We start from the raw sequence: 18396 nt of genomic DNA on the forward strand, positions 1-18396 counted from the left end.
TTTCTGATTTACTGGTACGAATCGCGGATATTGTCGAATAAAGTGTGGCAGAAGAACAATTTCTACTACCTGAACGTTTCCACAGCTTCTCGTTCCGACAATCGTCTATCAAGCGAAAGAAAGATTCTATTGACCATACGTTATGATGGTCATTACACTTAAGAAGAGATCAATAAACTTTTTGCTGGCGAAAAGACAAATGTCGAACTTATACCGAATCTTATTGAAATTCGTATTCTATGCAAGTCTATCGTCCTTTAGCCAGGAAACAATCACCAGAGCGTTCCTTCTTGATCATCAAGATCACCAAGATGCGTCGAGAGAATAGAAAAGCGTGCAGAACCTACGAATCCGTGTCTACAAGTGACAAGAAGCGTGTTACAACTATTCGTATATGCCAAGTGTAGCAGTAATGAAGAAAAGAGAGAGAAAGAGAGGGAGAGAGAGAGATAGAGAGAGAGAGAGAGAGAAAGAGAGACAGAGAGAAAGTAGTAGATCGTAAAAGAGAGTAAAAATCGAAACTTATCTCGAGGCACATCGGTTCTAAGGCGATGCTGATTGTCGTTAGAATAGCGTGCGAGTCAACATACCGCCAAGTAAGAGAACGGTGTGTGTCTGATCGGGGTTTTAATGAGAGTGAGGTCTTGTGTTTTTGCAATATCGTCGCTTTATTGTCGCTCTCATTGTTGAGGAGAATGAAAAGAAAACGAAAAAAAAAAGAAGAAGAACTAAGATAGGTCTTCGACTGTTTTGACAAGGCTTTCCACGTGACGATCACCTAGACAGGACTAAGGAACACCGGCAATGTTTGTTCGATGTCCACCGACTTAACGTGGACAAATCAATCGTGTCATTGTTCGATAAAACATAACACCGTCGAAGATGCTCGCCGCCGATTCTCGTACACAATTGTCATTGTGAACACGGTACACACAATACATTCGCGACGGGCATCTTCGCTCTCGAGTCAATAATGTATAAGTGTATTCGTGTCCGCGTATGATTCTCTCTTAAGTTAAACACTTACGGACGACAACCTTGAACTACAATCTAGAACACATAGACAATGAGATTAAATTTAGGCACTGGAACATCTCGTTCGGTACGTGTCGACGGGCTCAACTATTGTTCTAATCGTCTTCGATCCTATGAACACAATGGCAGCTGATGGACTCGTACGAACACAAATACGGCGCGTTTCCTTCGTCGTGGAAATCGACCGGTCAGCGATCGGCAACGGTGTCGTTTGAGCGTGATACCGATTCGGGTGGACACACGCTGACAGCCTGACGTCGCACAGACGTAACTGAATTTCACCGATCGAATGTGTCTCCGTGCGGTTGCTAGGCTACGCGGTTTCGGTACATCTAATTCACGTGTCCGTTACATTGTGTTCGGGAACTACATTCTGCTTGTCTCTCGATTTTTAATCGCACCGTGTGATTATCGTACACGCTCGTTACACAGAACGATAAGTATTCTTACAGAGAGATCACGTATCCGTATACAAATGGTTCAATGCCCTCGATGCTTCGAGCTCTACTCGAATGACGATAATATACGACGACGGACAACGATGCTGGCTCGTCTATTTCGTATGTTTCATAGTTTGTTTCAGAACACTACCTCAAAATCGTGGCACGTTAATCAGACTTCCGGTTGCTGGCGCGATCGCCGCGTTGATTGCCCGTCACCCGATACAATTGAAACTCCTTACGAAACTCCTACTTGTTACGGTATCGATTACATCGCCTTTGCAGGGCATAATTCGGGGACTATATACTGGCTTTTCAAACACTACTCTACTACTCTTTCTTAACCCCCTGAGTTGGAATCGTTGAAGTTCGTCAAATAGCAGGCATCCTCGTTTACGTTAAGAAGAATATTTCACTGGAAATCACACCGTTCGCGAAGAGAAGAAGGAGCTATCGAATGAAAGATAGAATTCTCAATGGATCGGACTCATTCAATGTTCAGAATATCTTCTATAGGAAACGGGATCGTAATCCCGTACTACGTATTGTAAAGTCTACTAGTAAAAATATAATCCATTTAAACGATCCGCCGATTTCTTTTGACTATCTCGTAGAACTTTCACGTCTATACAAATATTTTTACGTTAGCTCTGTTCGAGGAGCAATCTTGTGGCGTGTCCTCGTTTGTGAAGGGTTAAGTTGAGAAGCCAACGCAAGAGGTTAACGCAGCTGCGTTCGGGTCCAGAGAAGGGGATCGGACAATCAACGGGACAGGTACACCCGGTGCAAATCCTTTCGCCGCGGAGGTCGAAGAAGAAGAAGAAGAAGAAGCAGAAGAAGTAAAACGAAGGAGTCTTCGAGGCACGTAGTGGGGCCCTTCAGGAGCTGTAGTAGATGTTCAGCGCGTAGAGCAACTTACCTGCGTCACCGCTGCTCGAACTCTCGGTGAAGGACGGGGTGCCCTCGGTCCAGGTGGGCGTCGAGCCCTCCGCACTGCCCGCAGGAGGTGTCCAGGTGAGGCCGCCTCCTCCGCGACTGCTGCCACCGCTTTCCACGCTGAGCGACGACTTCGTCTCCCTTCCGCCGCTTCCGCTTCCGCTGCCGCTGCTCTCTAGGTGTACGTCGGATATGCTGGAACGTCAATCGAAGATCGATTACACGTTGATTGCCACGGAAAGTTTCAGCGTTTTATGTGTCATTTTCTTTATAGCGAAAATACAAAGAAATGATTATGAATTATTCGATACTACAATTCTTAAGTTACGTTATTATCTATTTATTTACGCTGTTGAATATTTTTATTGGATGTCAGTTATCTTAGGAGGTATAATTGTTTTCACGTCATTTGGAAGCTCCGGTCATTGGTGAGTATTGTTGGATCAGTATTGTTTGATATTAACACTAAAGCTACCAGCCAAGTCAAAATCTGAAGTATACACCAATCGAAATCTTAAGAAATACATTTTTGTAATTTGTAGAAGAGTACGGGTTAGGTGATTTGATGGTTTGGTAGTTTTAGTGTTTACTTTCTTGGAACTTCCAACGAAGTACAACTGTTTCAATTAACCCTTTGCACTCCGCTGGTTCTGCTATAGAGACATAATTTACATCGCAGATATCATACGTTACATTAATGTCAGGTTGCAAAATTCTTTTCGAAACGAATTAAAAGACGTAAATCCACGTATACCTGCAATTTTTCTTTTCTGAAACGGAATTTTAGATTCTTGAACGTTTCACTATAGAAATGAACTATTAAAGCGTTGAAAATGTTCGGAGTACAAAGGATTGATGTAAGAATTTCTGTTTGGAGGAATAATACAATCTAGACAATGAGTATGTTCCTGTTTCCTGATTCACTCGAAAATAGGGTATAACACTGGAAGCTAAACAGAAACAGTTGTTTGATCGTACGATTTTTGTTTTCATTGTTTCCAGGCGAATTGAAGGGGATACTTTAGTGGCAATTGATCTAGATAAGAGTGATTCACTCACCTCACGGCATCGTGATAAGTCTTTGTAAGGGTGACGTGGTGCACGACCTTATTCTGCTTGGATTGAGCACTGCTCAGACTGCTCGTTAAGATCGTGGCCGGTGCACCCTGCTGAAGTTGACCACCGGAAGCCAGGGTTTGGTCGTTCGAGCGCACTGCATCGTCAAAGGGCGGGGGCGGGGTGGAGCAGGTGGAAGGGAGGGTGCCACCTACAAAAAGCGCACTACAATTAGCCCTAATGAACAGAACACGGTGTGCTTGGCTTCGTCATCGGAGGATTCTAATGGGATCGGTGTTCTCAGCACGGGAGGGTCTCACTCGGTAGACCGAAAACAAAGGACAATAATTTACAAGAAAAACAAAAGATCTCCGATTGCCGGTGGCTATTAAACAAAATCCTTGAACACGTATAAATCGATAGGATTAATCCGTGAGACAAAGAAGCTAAGCGTGAACGGAGCTACAGAGAGAAATTTTCATTTCCTCTTTCGGGAGATTCTGGTTCGATTGAAAATATAATCGAAAAAGTAAGGATAAAAATTGTACATTTTACGTTAATCTCGTAATCGCAACAATAGGGATTTAAATGCTAATCAACGGTGTGTTATTATCGGTGATTACATTAAGCACGCAACATTAACAGCGGTTTCTACCGTTTTGTCACACTGCAAAGAACACGCTGTGTGTGATTCACTGTACAAGTATGTGCAAGCGTTATGTTGGTAAATGTTTTTAATCGAAGAATTCGTTTTGGTTGGATCGTTGGAACATTGAGAAAAGAAAACAGCGATCACTTCCTATTGAAGTCAGTCCGAATAAGCCATTCTATGTTCGCTGAATGGTAAAGACTGCTAAGTGTACTACTTGACTAATCTACTTGCGTGTCTACAGAGGCGCACAAACAGCGAACTACATTAGCCAGCAAAGTCGCACAGGCGAAACCGAATCTAGCTGAACAAAGGTATTTGCAGTGTAACGAGCACACTCGTGTGAACGTCCCTTTATTGTGATACAGAGAGCACACCATACAATCACTCCTATAAGATTGTTTCTTTTTTTTCTGTTTGATAGATGGAACGACGGTGTATCGATAGATATGTAAAATTTATTTACTCGTTTTCAAGAAATAGACGCAACGATGCAAGGCGAAGATTAAAGAGTTTTCTGCCTTTCTTTTTTCATTCAAAAGGTCTACGAGGAATGGAAAAGAAAATGAATATGTTTACTTGACGTATTTGTACAACTCAAATATGAGATTCACAGCAGATTCCTTTAGGCATAAGTTACTGTAGCCAAATGAAAATGATTAAAACTGGTCACGTCTATCCCCGTTTCATAAATACGAAAGATCTACGCATGCAGAGACACACTGTCAACCGATACAAGAAAAGAAAACCAATCCTTACACACTACGAGAGTTCAAAACTTGGTACTTCTCGTGTCTACCGATCGTAGCGCTCGGCATAGCCAAAGGACGGTACCTTGTCGATGCCATAAAATCGACGTTGGCAAACGGGCACAAAGAGTTGAACAGTTAATACGGTTAACAACAAAGTGCACGCCCGTCTAGAACACGCCGGGGGGAACACGCCAAATGTCGAGCTACTAACTTCTTCTCTCGTTTCTATTTGATGCGGGAGGAGATTCGTTCGAACCGGTCCGTCGTATTACAAAACTGACGCGGGAGATCGAGTGATGAGATGCGAAAAAGAAAAAGTAAACTCGGAGTAAGATGTACTTTGCGCATGCACGAAAGAAAAAGTTCATTTCGGGGTTCGTCCTCGGGGTTTCCGTGAAATTGTTCAGCTTTCTGATACGTTTCAGCGCCCGTTCTCCAAAACAAATCGTCTTAGGCTTAAGTGGTCCCCTCTTTTTCATTAGACTGCGTACTACAGATTGTTCTCTCTTGATTCATAAATTATAATTTCTTTTCTCTAAGTTGGTAACGATGCAAGAACGACGCGTTCGGTACCAACTTCGTGGAAACCCGTTCTTCGATTCTCTCTTTCGAGTCCTTCCAACCTTCGTTCTTCTTTTTCTGCCGTTCTTTAGACTCAAAATTCCAGTTCGACGAACTGCTAGCTTCCCGGACTCTTTCGCTGACGTTATCGCGACTCGACCGTGAATTCTGACTTTGATTACTTTCCTGTAACCGATACGCGTTATTTTTACTCGTCTGATGGTATTCGACTTCTCTGGTTACCGAGGGTGTATTGTCGAAGTCTCCTTTCGTCAACCTTGACTTCGCTTCAGCCTCGATCTGGAAGGAAGCGTACACCTGCTCTGTGCTCTTACATTTTATTTCTTCGACTTTAGTAACCAAAAACGTTCTCTTGTCGGACCTTAAATGAACAAACTTCTCTTCTTGCATCTCCAATTGCGTACGAACGTCGCTGGTCGATTTAGCCAATCGTTTGTTAGTATTAACCAATAAACTGGGCGGTCTCACAGGCGGTTCCGCCTGTTTCCGAGGCTCGTGAACGTTATAATCGATTCTCTTGGAAGCGTCGAACGGCTGGATCTTCGGGCTAGGTTCGGGAGCGAGCTTCTTCCTTCTTTGCGCAGACTTCTCCCTAATCTTTTTCAGCAACCGACTCTCGCGTCTAAGTTCAGCAAACTTCGAATCCTCGAATTTCCGCTCCTCGATTCTCTCATCTTTATTCATCGTTATCGATTTGCCTGCTTTCCCCGGTTGAATCTTTCGATCGCCATCGCGTCGGGTCAGCGCGGTAATCGTGGACATCGAAGCCTCCAGCTCTCTCTGCTTCCTCTTCATCCTTTCATAGTAAGTCTCCGAGTGTTTCTTGTCCTTCCTGGACATCTTATAGTTCATCAGCTCGGGCCTGGAACCCGGGTTTAAGAAGTACGTGAATTTAGCCATGGTGTCCGACTTCGAACTCCTAGGTTCTTCACTCTTCTGGGCGGTCTGGGGCTCTTCGACCCTCGGCCGCATGAAATGTCCTCTTTCAGGCCGGAACGGGAAGGGGCTGGTCCTGATCACGTACGACCCGTTCACCTTCTCCACGCTAACAAACTCGTCGTCCTCCTCGATGTCCTCGTTCCAATCATCCCAGCGGTTCTCTTCTTCGCGGGTGCTCTCGAAGACGGTCGTGTTCCTCGATTGCTCGATCATCGCCAGGCTATCGTATCTCGGGGGGAGGTAGGCGGGAGTCGACGTACGGGCATGCAACGCGTTCACGTCGTATGTATGGGTGGTGGTGCTGGTGGTGATGGTAGTGGTGGATGATGTGGCATAATTGGAGGTTGCAGTGTTAGCGGTCGCGGTGAGTGTGTCACCGGGGTTGTAGTTGGTGCACTGACCGGCGGAGGAGTAGTTAGTGGCGGCGGGCGGAGCAGCGGTAACCGAAGTAGTAGTAGTTGTAGTAGAAGAAGAAGAAGAAGTAGTAGTAGTAGTAGTAGTAGTAATGTTATCGGGTGTGGGGAGTGGTTGATGGTGCAGGATGCTCGAACTGTCATGCAAGCGGTATCTCGTGATTATGGCTGCTTCGTCACCTCGGCTGGATGTGATCGAGGACGTCGAGGTGGCCGTCCCGGGGCCGCGGTGCTCCTCCGAGGACCTGCCGGTCCTCGACTGACCGGTGCCTCTTGGCGGGACAGGGGGTGGTATCTTGCCGGAGGGTACCAGATTCGGGTTCGGCGGGCTGGCGGCGGTCCTGCCCTTCAGGACGGCTGGATAACTCGTGACCTTGGCCGTCGGGGTTGCCTGGACTGGTTCTTGATGGGGCGGTCCCGGGCCCGCGGCCAAGGTCAACGGGGGCGGGCTCACCGGCCCGCTGGCGAAGTTAACTGGGGTGGAGGTGGCGATCGGCGCGGAACCGGTGGACACCGCGGTGCTGGTCGTGCTGATCGCAGGGTCTGTCGGTGTCACCGCTGTTTCTCGTCCGTGGTCGGTAGATGTGGTTGATCGGTGGTACGATCGGTGGGACGGAGTCGCGCGGGGTTCGTGCGGCGACGCAGTGACAGGGGTAACAGAGACAGAGTGACAGAGACGGGTGGAAAGAGAGAAACAGAGAAGCTTGGTGAGAATGTGGAACGATTTGGCGGGGTAGAACGTGGCTTCGATTTTTATTGTTGTTTCGCTTGTTATTTTATTTATGTTATTTCTTTGACGTTTCTCTGTGAAGGTATTTCTTTATAAGGACATAACAATAGCGAGACGTAACAGTTGAAGTTACACGCTTGTCTCAGCGACTCGTCGAAGCAACGTTCCGCACCTCGCTGAATAAAATATTACTAATAATAACAGGAACGAATGAATATGATCAAATTCAAGTTATCATGAGAATGAATCGCGTTTACAGAGACCGTTCTGAATTCCGCGATCGACAGTCCTGTTATAATTCTAGCCCGTTACGAATCTCTGGTAAAGTATCGCCGAAGTCCACGACAGGGACGACGAGAGAAATCGAAACTGATAACTGACATTAGCAAAGTAAGTGATCGTATGAGACTCACCAGCCTTCGTGGGTGACGTAGCATGCATTGTCGAACTTCCGGTTGTCGGCACCGCTAAACCACCACATAACACCATGTACCATTACCGTATCACCATGTGTGCGACTCTCGATCGGACAGAGAAACTTCCAAATTCGTTCGCTCGCTCTCGAGCGACAGACTTTTATCGTTTCCCCTCGGGACGTTTCGATTGAAACGTCCCGGGAACCTCTCGATTTATTGCAAGTCTCTTTGTCCATTCACGGATCGAAGGTGTCCCGAAATGAAACAGGGATTCGAGCAAGGGACGTTCGAGGCAGACAGAGGGGGTCCAACGGTCGGAATGCGCGCATTCGACTGACATTCACGATAGAAAGCTGTATACGTACGTTCCACGCGTCTGTAAACAGATTCGAACGGGTTCACTCGAAAGCGATCCGACGTTCGATCGGTAAACAAACGCGCCGCATACATGCGATACTGTATTACCCTCGGATCGCGCAACATTTTTCTCTCTTTGCGCCGGCGCCGATATGTTTATCCGTGGCCGGCTCACAGAGAAATTTAGAATACTACACCGCATCGAATGTATGACACGATACGTTGAATATACAGAACATTGCCCCGTAAATGAACCATTGAAAGTGTCTTCGTTCTCCTTTTTCAGGGAGAACTTGATTTCAATCAGTTAGCGATCTTTGTTGATTTTTAATAGCTGATAATGGCACAGGGTATAGATGTTCAAAGCAGAGGACGCTTAAAAAAATGATTAAAAAAAACAAAGAAATTTTTGTTTAAATCAGTCTATAGACTGGTTTATAGCTTATACCCTGTACAATCAACAAATATCGAGAATTTACGTTTCAAAGAAAAAAATTGAAAAAGAATTCCTCGATACCCTATTCGCGTTATCGTCGAAGAAGAACAAGACATTTGAATTGGCCTATTGCTGAAAGAAACACCCTGTACAATCAACGTGTCCCGATGACGCTTTTCCGAGCGTCAGAATTTCGTTAAAATTCAATTTCAACGAATACGCGAGGTTTTCTTTGTTTTATCCATGTACCAGGTTCGGTGACAGCGGATTTACCTGTCAGCATGAAACACGATAGGCGTACGTCATTAGCACGTGGAAGCACGCGCGGGCAATCTTCGTAAAAGCGACAGGGTATCTTCTGAAAGGAACGCCACGCAGATAAGGGATGATTCAGTGGGGATTCTTGGTCCCGTGATGGATGGGGAGCGTGGTGAACGTTTTGGAAGCGGGTAACGTGGGACTGCCGCATCTAAGTTTACTGCACTGATCGCTGTGCCTGGCTACACACGTGAAATTCAGCGCAAAGCCAATAATAGAACCGTGGAAGATTTTCGTTCGAATTGTCCGCACGATTTTCGGAACGGAAACAATCGTACGTTTTTCATTCGATACGCGACGATCGTGTTTTACCGTTGGAACTTCGTCATCAGACGTTTGAAAATCGTTTTCGTGCGATCTTTGTGTAGATCGTATCTTCAGTTTATGATAATTTATAATACAAGAATATTCGTGATAATGCATCCAATATTTGTTGCTGCTGTCTGTACGAACGATCAACGAAAGGAATTTATAAATAGATTAATAAACGAAAGATATTGAAATCAAAATTTTTCAATAGGTTACAAGATTATTAGCTGATAAATGCTTCTTATCTTTCTAGATAATCAGCGCCAACGACTGTGATAATTGAACATTCAGAGGAAGAAAATGTAACTGATTAGAACTTGATTTCTTTCTCAGACAAAAGCAATCGAAGCTTTCTATTAATGATATTAGATGCACTATAGAGTATAGGAAACTAAACAAGTTGTCCAAATTAGTTCCGAAAACCGGTCAATTTTCAGTCGCGTGTGACCACCGTGTGAAGCATAAACATTGTTGGAAAAAGTATTTTATCGAGAAATACGTGTGCAGACTCACCGGTTGAATCGAAGTCGCCTTCCAAGGGCCTGAGCGGCCTAGTGATGCTTTTTCTCTTCGACGGGGAATGTTTCAACGCTGAAACACAAATCGTCGGTGTTATAAATACAGACACGTGGCTGAGCTGTACAAGGACATTTGATTATTTACTCGTGGAGATCGGGATGATTATTTGGAAGTGTTGCAAGGACAGAGCCCTAATCGAAACACGCAGAATGACAGAATTTTAGTAGGCTGCATCTAATTATTGATACATTATTGTAGACACAGGACATTAATAGTTCACTGCACGTTAACGTTACAGTTGTCGAGAGGCGTATAACAGTTTCGTCGAAAAACATTTTCTTGCATAATATATACTTAACTCGACTAAGTTTACAATTCATGTACATTATTTCATGAAAATCATCAATACATGAAAATGTACATCAATTCATGAAAATTATTTACAGACAATAAATACGTGCAGCTAATCATGTTTCATTTGTAAATGTCTTATTTGATCTCTGAATAATATCTATATTCATAACGAATTTTAAATATTCTAAAATACATATTCCCTGCTCAATATGTACAACCAGCGCTCAACAGTTTTCAAGATTTTTCATGGCAGAACAGGTGAACGCACTTGGCCAACAATAACGTTGAATATTTCGTAAACTATAAGTCGCTCATAGCTAAAATAATATATGAATAATTTCAGCATGCCAATCTCTATCACCCTGTCAAAGCTCGCTAAAAATGAGCTCGACTGGATCTCTCTTCTTGCTAGGTCGGTACCTATCGAGGGTAGTTCAAACCAGTTAACGCTACAAAAGCTGACGTCAGTACCGTAGCAAGTGTTAGCTTGGGCGTGAAGCGTCTCGAGACTTTGCTTTAAAAAAGTTTTCCGAGTGCGTCCCGCGTGCGTGATCACCGCACGCGGTAACTGTGTGTATTGCAACACCGGGGACACTTAATTTTCTCGTTACTCTGTTATCCGCCGGAACAGCGTGTCTGGAATTGGTTCGCGCTCGCACCGCCGCTTTCGGAAGCGTTTCGGCTGTCTGCGGTCTTGACAATTCCCTTCTAATTTCCGCTTCCTTCTTTTAATTTCGATCCCACTTTTAATTAGCGCCGCGGCTTCTTATCGGGCGCCGTGAATCATCAACGTCTCGAGTAACGGGCCGCCTCGGGTAGCTTAATTAAATACCGTATAATAAACTCGGAACTTCCTCTTATCCCGGATATCTCACGGATAGTTCGGTGTTTCGAGTATCTTTTCGAACAGTGAACAGTTAACGCTTTTGCCGCCGCTGACCGTAGCATCGTTGCGTGCGCCGAGTGTCCGTTTCTATCGCGTCTTCACGCTGAATTTGTTAACCAAATGACTTTTCTACCGTGAAAAACCGCACGGCCGTAGTATAAGGCGCATAATAACAATCCGAGGCGAATTACATCGGAAGATATACAAACACGATGTAATTAACATTGCTGGAGATAATAGAGCACGTTAATCCTTTAACCGGTTCAACCGAACTATTGACCCGCATTCGGAGCTCATACGGAAAATTCTTAAATAAGATTAATAGCACATAAAGTTCCATGGGAATTCATTGTCAACAGACTTTCCGTGGCTAATTAACGCAGGAAACGAATGTCTGTTTTAGCGATTCGAATACCGAAATTTCAGCAGTAGCGAAAGTATCGAGTATCTTTAGCGCGGACGTCGTGAATTCTCGAATTTTCCGGACGGCCGAGTGTTTTGACACGTTAATGGTGTCTCCTGAATGTCTCGTAGCTACCCAGGTGTCCTGATTACCCGGCCCGTTATATATATAACTGTGACAAAGCTTCGAAGTCGGACATCAGCAAAACCAGCAGCAGCCACTGCTCCGGAAGAGCCAGTGCAAGCATCATCTCGCTACAGCACTGCCTGCCACGAACTATGTCTAACTTTCCCACCGTGAGGCTACGTGTGTTCTTCGATATCACTACATTACCGGGCAGCGGTACCTCTACATCAAAGACGTAAAACTACTGTGAACGATCGACCTCCTCTGAGGAACTATCTTCCTCGATCAACGTCTAAGAGATGTAATAATATAGAGAGATATAATCTAAGATATACATAAATATATATATATTTATCTGTATATATATAATATATATATATATTTATACGATATACAGTATAATACGTATCGTAAGACGATAATAGAAAATATAATGGTCGAATCAAGCCGACAACACCGAAAGCTTTCTATGCTCCCCGCGGTCGACCCGACCACGAAGTGTATTGAATCGTGTGTGTCGCCTCCCTCTAATCGCTAAGACAATCGTTACGTGTGTATCGGTCGTTGATTACGCTACTATCTGACATGCCTCTGTAACTGAAACATTAGTTGCACAAAAGGAAGAACGTGGATAGAAAGGTAGAAAGAAAAAGAAACGTTCACAATGGATAATTACGTATAATACGTACATGGATAGACGAGTTCGATAAAAATCGCGACTCAGACCGGCGAGTGGAGCCGGTCTCGCTCGGCTCGGCTCGGATCGTTCGCTACCGTCTCGAGCAGCTCTCGCTTTGGCACTAGGCTAAACTAATATAATATCTCGTTGCACGGCGATGTTCAGGTCTGATTAAAATCCGGATAACGATGTTAACTAGAACGAGGCGTGCGCGCGCGCGCGTCCCGGCATGCCACGGATCTATGGAAAAGTGTTCTGACGCCGGCGGAGAGAAAATCGGCGACAGAGTCGAGCCGCGGGACGCGTCTTTCGGTTTCGACGCGTTCCCTGGAACGCCTCGGTTCCCGTGGCGGAAGGAAATTGAATTTTAGGGGTTCAGACGACGCCTGGGGCGAGACGCCTCGCGGCGGAATCAATTTGGCACTTTAAGGGTGTCATCGTTGACGGTTATCCCCATCTTATTCGTTGGATTTGATCTGAATTATGGAAAAATTATGAGCGTACATTTTTGAGAGATTTAATGTATCGTTAATGAATCGATTGAAGCAGGACGATGCGTTGGACTTGGAACTGCTTACAAATTAATTCGGCGAGATCAAATGATGTGTATTGATTCCTATTTAAACGGCAATAGTGAATCATTATTTTTCTGGAGTTTATATTCTTTGTTTCAAGTGTTGGGTAGTTATGTTTAAATAGTATTTTAATAATAAGAGAAATAAGACTGATGAAGACTTAGTGAATTCGATGGGGATAATTCTCCGGTAACCTATGATCGTTAGACTTTGTTTGAGTCATATGAGAACAGGAAGATTCCTTAGGCCTCTGTTTAAAGCATCTCACAACCGACATCGTCTCATCCGGAACAGTCTAAACTGTTTTCAGTAGAGTTCGTCGATTTTCTTGTTCACAGATTCGTACCCTACCTTAAACTGCGATTGTCTTTCATCTTCGTTGAAACATGGAACTACCATAGCTGTCGAAGGAAGTCACCGCATCGGAATGTGCAGATTTTAAAAAATCCTCGCGTGTATTAAACAATCCTTCTCTGCGAAGAATCACATTGAGGAAATGAAATCAATCTCCAACGTTCAATCATTAAATGTAATCATTCAAGATTCTTGTCCGTCGTTCTTGAAAACTTCGACCGATCAAAATCACCCCCTCAGAATGAATTCTCAACGAGAAGGGAAATTGTTTCTAGAACACCATACTATGTTCCGAGTACACGCAAGAATTGGTTAGAATCGAAATTTTCGAGTTGGTCGACTGTCCTCGCAAGTAAAAAGATATGAGAAAAGGGGGTGTCTTCGAAGAGAAAAATAGGAGTCCATGCAAAAAAATGGGATCGATATTAAAAAATTCTGCCGCGATTGTTGGGTACCAGATACTGGTGTTCGGACTCCTCTCATGAGGAGGATGACCTAGATCCGCGAAGAGGCGAGGGTCTTCGACGGGAGTGGGTGGTTTTACGTGTCCTTGAAAAAAAAGGTGTGAACGTGTCCGAGGCGTAAAAAGGAGAGAGAGTGAGAAAAGTGTGAGGCAGTGGTCAACAAAAGGAGAAGAAAAATCTGTCCAGGCACACGCAGATCCCATGGGCATCGCAGAAGCAGTGGAGAATTGGAGTAAAAATTCGTGAACCGAGGTCGGATTTGTTTCGTTGCAACTGTACAATTCGACATTCCTGCCGACAATTAGAACACGCGTGAACCGGAAACACGTAATTGGAATCCGTGGCTGTAAACGAACAATGGTTTCCGTATTGTCGGCAAAAATATCCTCCGCGGTCTTTCGAGTGCGAATATTTTTAGAAGTATCTGTATAATCATACACTTACGCACGCACAGATATAAATGTATCAAAACATACGCAAGATCAGTATCATTGAAAGACAGGCGAGAAAGAGATAATAAAAGAAGCTGCAGTTCGTCGTCGCAAACGCGGGTGCAAGAGATTGTATACGTGAAAAGGGAGCAACTTGTGCGACAGACAAACAACTGGAAAAGGTGTGTCATTGAAACAAGAGGAAAACCAGAAAATTCGAAACCGTAAGCGCATCCCAATAAAAAAAGAGAAGAAAAAAAACGAAATGAAACGTTCCGTACGGCATTCGAAGGGAAAACGGATCAAGCAGGCTGTACGAGTTCGCTTCGTGACAAAAAAAAAAAGAAAGTGGATGCGCTTACAATCCTTCCTACTTACGGGCTTCGTATCTAAGTATACTTATGTGAACAGGGAGATTTCGTACGATACGCATGCTAATCACAACAGACACATCTAATCAAATGGTATCTCAACGCTCTACTTATAGTCTGTATCGTGGATATAATTATTATAAAAAGGATAAGTCACCTCGAGAAAAGGCCGCACTTGCTAAAAGAAAAGAGAAAAAGAAGCTTGTAAAACAGAAATCCATCAATCGACGATGCGCATGTTGGAAGAGAGTTCACAGTAATAGAGATTCACAGGGTAATTACGAAGAATAGGCACAAAGTAGAGATATAAAATGAAACAAAACCGACGGGATCGAGAGGTCGAGTTCGATCCCCAGAGTCCAAACAGCAATAGAAAAACGAAAACAGAAAGGAAACCAAAAGTACACGAGAAACCAAGAGAGACAAATTATTTTAGGGGCAAAGATCACACAAGCAGAGACTCGTTAGACTTTGGGGGGGTGGGGGGCGAGGGGCAGAAAAACAAAACAATATTAACAAAATAAAACGAACATACGTATACAACCATACAAAATGGACAGATAGACAGACAGACGAACAGACAGTCAGACAGACAGACGGATAGACAGACAGACAAAGTTACCTATGTAGCTGGTGACGAGGTTACGGAATTTGCGATGATTCCCCTTAATCTCAGGCAGGTCCACTTTTGGTATTCAGATTTTCAGAGTTTCGATCGGTAGCAGGTCAGATCAGGTCATTGGGGGTTGACACGGAAAGAAGTGCACGGGACACAAAAACATCAACATTTAGCTTCGAACGTTGTAGCCATACTTAAAACATTTTTTTTCTTTCGTTTCTTTTTTTTTTTCGTATCATATGTATGCTATGTATACCCGTTATCAGAATAATCGGTAAATTATAAGGGACTGCCGAGAATAATAATGATAATAGCAACAACTAAGGAAAAAGCGGGGGTCACACGTTCTTGCCTCGGATTAACTTTGTAGATCAAAGATAGAGTTAGTACAGACGGAGTGGAAGAGAGAAAGACAGCGGGGGACGAAGAAGGAGAGGGACAAAGCGACGATCAAGTCATTCCCTAGTCATCGTCGAGGAGTTGAAACGAAAGTGTCGTTCCTCTGCGACCGCCGCGAATAAAATTCCCTTCGAATGATTCCTGGCGGACTCGTCCTTGCGGAATCTCGATTATTCGAGCGTATTTTTACCCACGGCAGCCTTGACCGGCAGAACACTGACCTGGATCTCGATCACAGAAACTTTAATGATTTTTCGTCTTTAAATGGCAACATCGTTAGTCTCGCCAACTTGTTTCCCGGAGAGCCTGTTGCCTCCTTCTTTCCCTTCTTTTTCTTTTCCCGTTTGTTCTTTTCTCTGTTTCGCGCACTCGAATCCCGCGCAACCCGAAGTGCTCTCCGATTAAAGTTTCAATTCGATCCGCAACGGTTTTCGAGCGATTTTTCGGAGATGATCGTCGATTCGGAGGCAACAAGTCGCGGTTCGCCTGAAACGTTCGATTCTACGAGTCGACGCTCGAACGAATCCAGGTTCCGCTCGCGCGAGATATACAGAGTGTCGTAAATGAAATGCGAAGGCAACTGAAGTGAAACGAGCCGAGGAAACGGGGAACGGAGTTAGTCGGGTGAATGTTTTTTAATCGATAGGGATCACTACTTTCATGTCAACCCTCTGTTGAGCAGAAAATGTAGGATAAGTCTTTTTTGGAAAATTGAGTGTACACTTGGAGAATGATGATGGAAAGATAAATAATGTTCTTATGTGAAAATTGATTTCGTGATAAATGCGGGAGTATTTCTAGCAGATTCATAATCTAGATTTTGACCCCGCCCACTGAGACTCAATTGACATTGAAAAGTAAGCGGAATGATGGAGGAGGTAATGATCGAAATCCAAAATGTACGTTAAAACACAAACAACAAACACATGTCACACGATACGCCTATTTAAGACAATGTACCAACCAAGTGGTGACGCGGATGGCAATGCAGAAAATAAAATTTAGATGATAAAACGACTACAGATGGAAGGATGTATAGATGCTACGGTAGATGAGATAGTATCTTATCATTAATATTGGCCTGCAGCAGAAATTCTGGTGCGAGAATTTCATTTCTTATCGAATATATGTATCGCACTTTATTCGAAGTTGCTACCCCCACTCTGATTCTCGTTGTCCATTGTTCCTCCCACTTTTACATTACTGTTCCACCGGTGAGGCAGTGGGAGGAGCAAACGTCAACAGTGGGGGCAATAGCTTCGAGCAGTTAGTAGGTCTTACGCCGGTAATAAGTATATCTTAAGTTTATAACGGATTAGTTTACTTGGAACTCTGTACGATTACCTTGAAAAAAGAAAAGCAATCATTTAGCGAAGAAAATGTTGCAGACATATTCCAAGAATTTTGTTGTACCGATGTTGATTCTTCGAATTAAAGATTGAAAAGATGAGACATTTTGTAATGGTAAGTTTACAGTTAGTAGAAAGGTGCGGTAGTTATTGTAACGTGGCTAATGATCAGAATTGTTCAAGTATTAAACAGGAGAATTCCTGCAACAACCCAATGATAACGTAGCAGTACAGCGGTAATGGTGGCCAGAAAATATATTAGTACAGGGGGAGAGAGAGAGAGAGAGAAATAGATAGATAGATAGAGAGTGAGAGAAAAAGAGAGAAAGAGAGAGTGGGGGGAACAGTAGAAAAGTCAAAGTGGAGAGAAGAAACTAGAAATGGTTACAGACAGTAAATTGTTTCGGGTAGGCTTTGTAAATGAAATGAAGTTGGTAAACAGCGAAAATGTTTATTGCAAAATATATAAATATGTACATTGGTGTCCACGTCGTGCCGATAGCTGAATATTTTCACAATAAAAAAGAAATTTGTCTACTTCTACCGTTTCTCTCCTCTCCCTCTCACGCACGCTTTCGTCTCATACTCTCTGTCTCTCAATGGCACACCCATACCGAAGCTAGCTTTGCCGGAAAAATATACCGTATACGTAGGACTCCTCCCACGTCGATCGTAAATCGCACAAAATTGTTTGAACGCACATTTTCGAAAGAGAGCAAAAAAAAAAAGAAAACAACCAGGAAAGAAACGAAAGAGAAAGGAAAACGCAACCTCTCTCCGCCCTCCGGAAATTGCGTTTTTCATTTGTCTACGGATCTTCGGCGTGAATTTCGAAAAATTTTGTGCGATCCGTCGATGGGCCGCGCGTCTCGCCGTCTGGCCCACTCAGCGACCGGTGTGTGTCTCTACCCTGTACACTACTTAGGAACACGAGGCTCGCGATAGTTTTACAAAACCTTTGGCACGTCGTTATCAACAAGGAACTTCGAACTTGGAATCACTCGATAGTACAGGCTGGCTAAACGCACGCGGTCGAAAACGAAACGTACACCCACTCGGCTTACGGTTACCGTTTGCTAACTGATGGATCGTTTTCGATAACCGAGAGACCGGCGACTACAACGTCCTAACCGAAACACCTGGCAAACCGAAATCACAATTCAGGGAAAATTGAAATTCTGACTGTAGCGTATAGATCTCTGGATGGATTTTAATTTCTTATCACAGACTCGTGATTGCAATCGCTTGATCATTGAAATGAACATCAGTGCTGTTGCCGTTGTCGACGGACTTAATGGAAACGTGGATGGTTTTTTCCTTTGACTTCGAAAAACCGTAACCGTAACCGAGATTCTTTAGTTAAAAAATTCTTACACGAATTTCGTCGAAGGAAGACCGTAACATTTTGGCTCGTGACTGTATCTGTGACGCAACTATATTTTGACGTCTCGATTGTTGCAGCGCGGATTAAGGGGACGGCAAAATACGAAATTGTCTTC

The 18396-nt window shown here is 43.9% G+C and overlaps 1 protein-coding gene across 16 annotated transcripts in view; it reads right to left on the minus strand.

Moving 5' to 3' along the window:
• Positions 1–18396, minus strand: part of PIP5K59B (Phosphatidylinositol 4-phosphate 5-kinase 59B) — a 45077-nt gene that overhangs the window by 14363 nt on the left and 12318 nt on the right. For 5 of the 16 annotated variants that reach the window (XM_031976671.2, XM_031976663.2, XM_031976664.2 and 2 more), the window contains exons 11-17: positions 15153–15215; positions 14688–14708; positions 9882–9959; positions 7946–7999; positions 6983–7360; positions 3471–3678; positions 2395–2606 (exon numbers count right to left, since the gene is read on the minus strand). In XM_031976671.2, coding sequence (XP_031832531.2) covers positions 2395–2606; positions 3471–3678; positions 6983–7360; positions 7946–7999; positions 9882–9959; positions 14688–14708; positions 15153–15215 — 1014 coding nt within the window. The remainder of the gene's footprint in view (positions 1–2394; positions 2607–3470; positions 3679–6982; positions 7361–7945; positions 8000–9881; positions 9960–14687; positions 14709–15152; positions 15216–18396) is intronic. The other 11 variants (XM_031976665.2, XM_031976666.2, XM_076365223.1 and 8 more) reach the window with 8 other exon arrangements.

This window comes from Nomia melanderi, chromosome 2 (genome assembly GCF_051020985.1).
Source record: "Nomia melanderi isolate GNS246 chromosome 2, iyNomMela1, whole genome shotgun sequence".
Lineage (NCBI taxonomy): Eukaryota > Metazoa > Arthropoda > Insecta > Hymenoptera > Halictidae > Nomia > Nomia melanderi.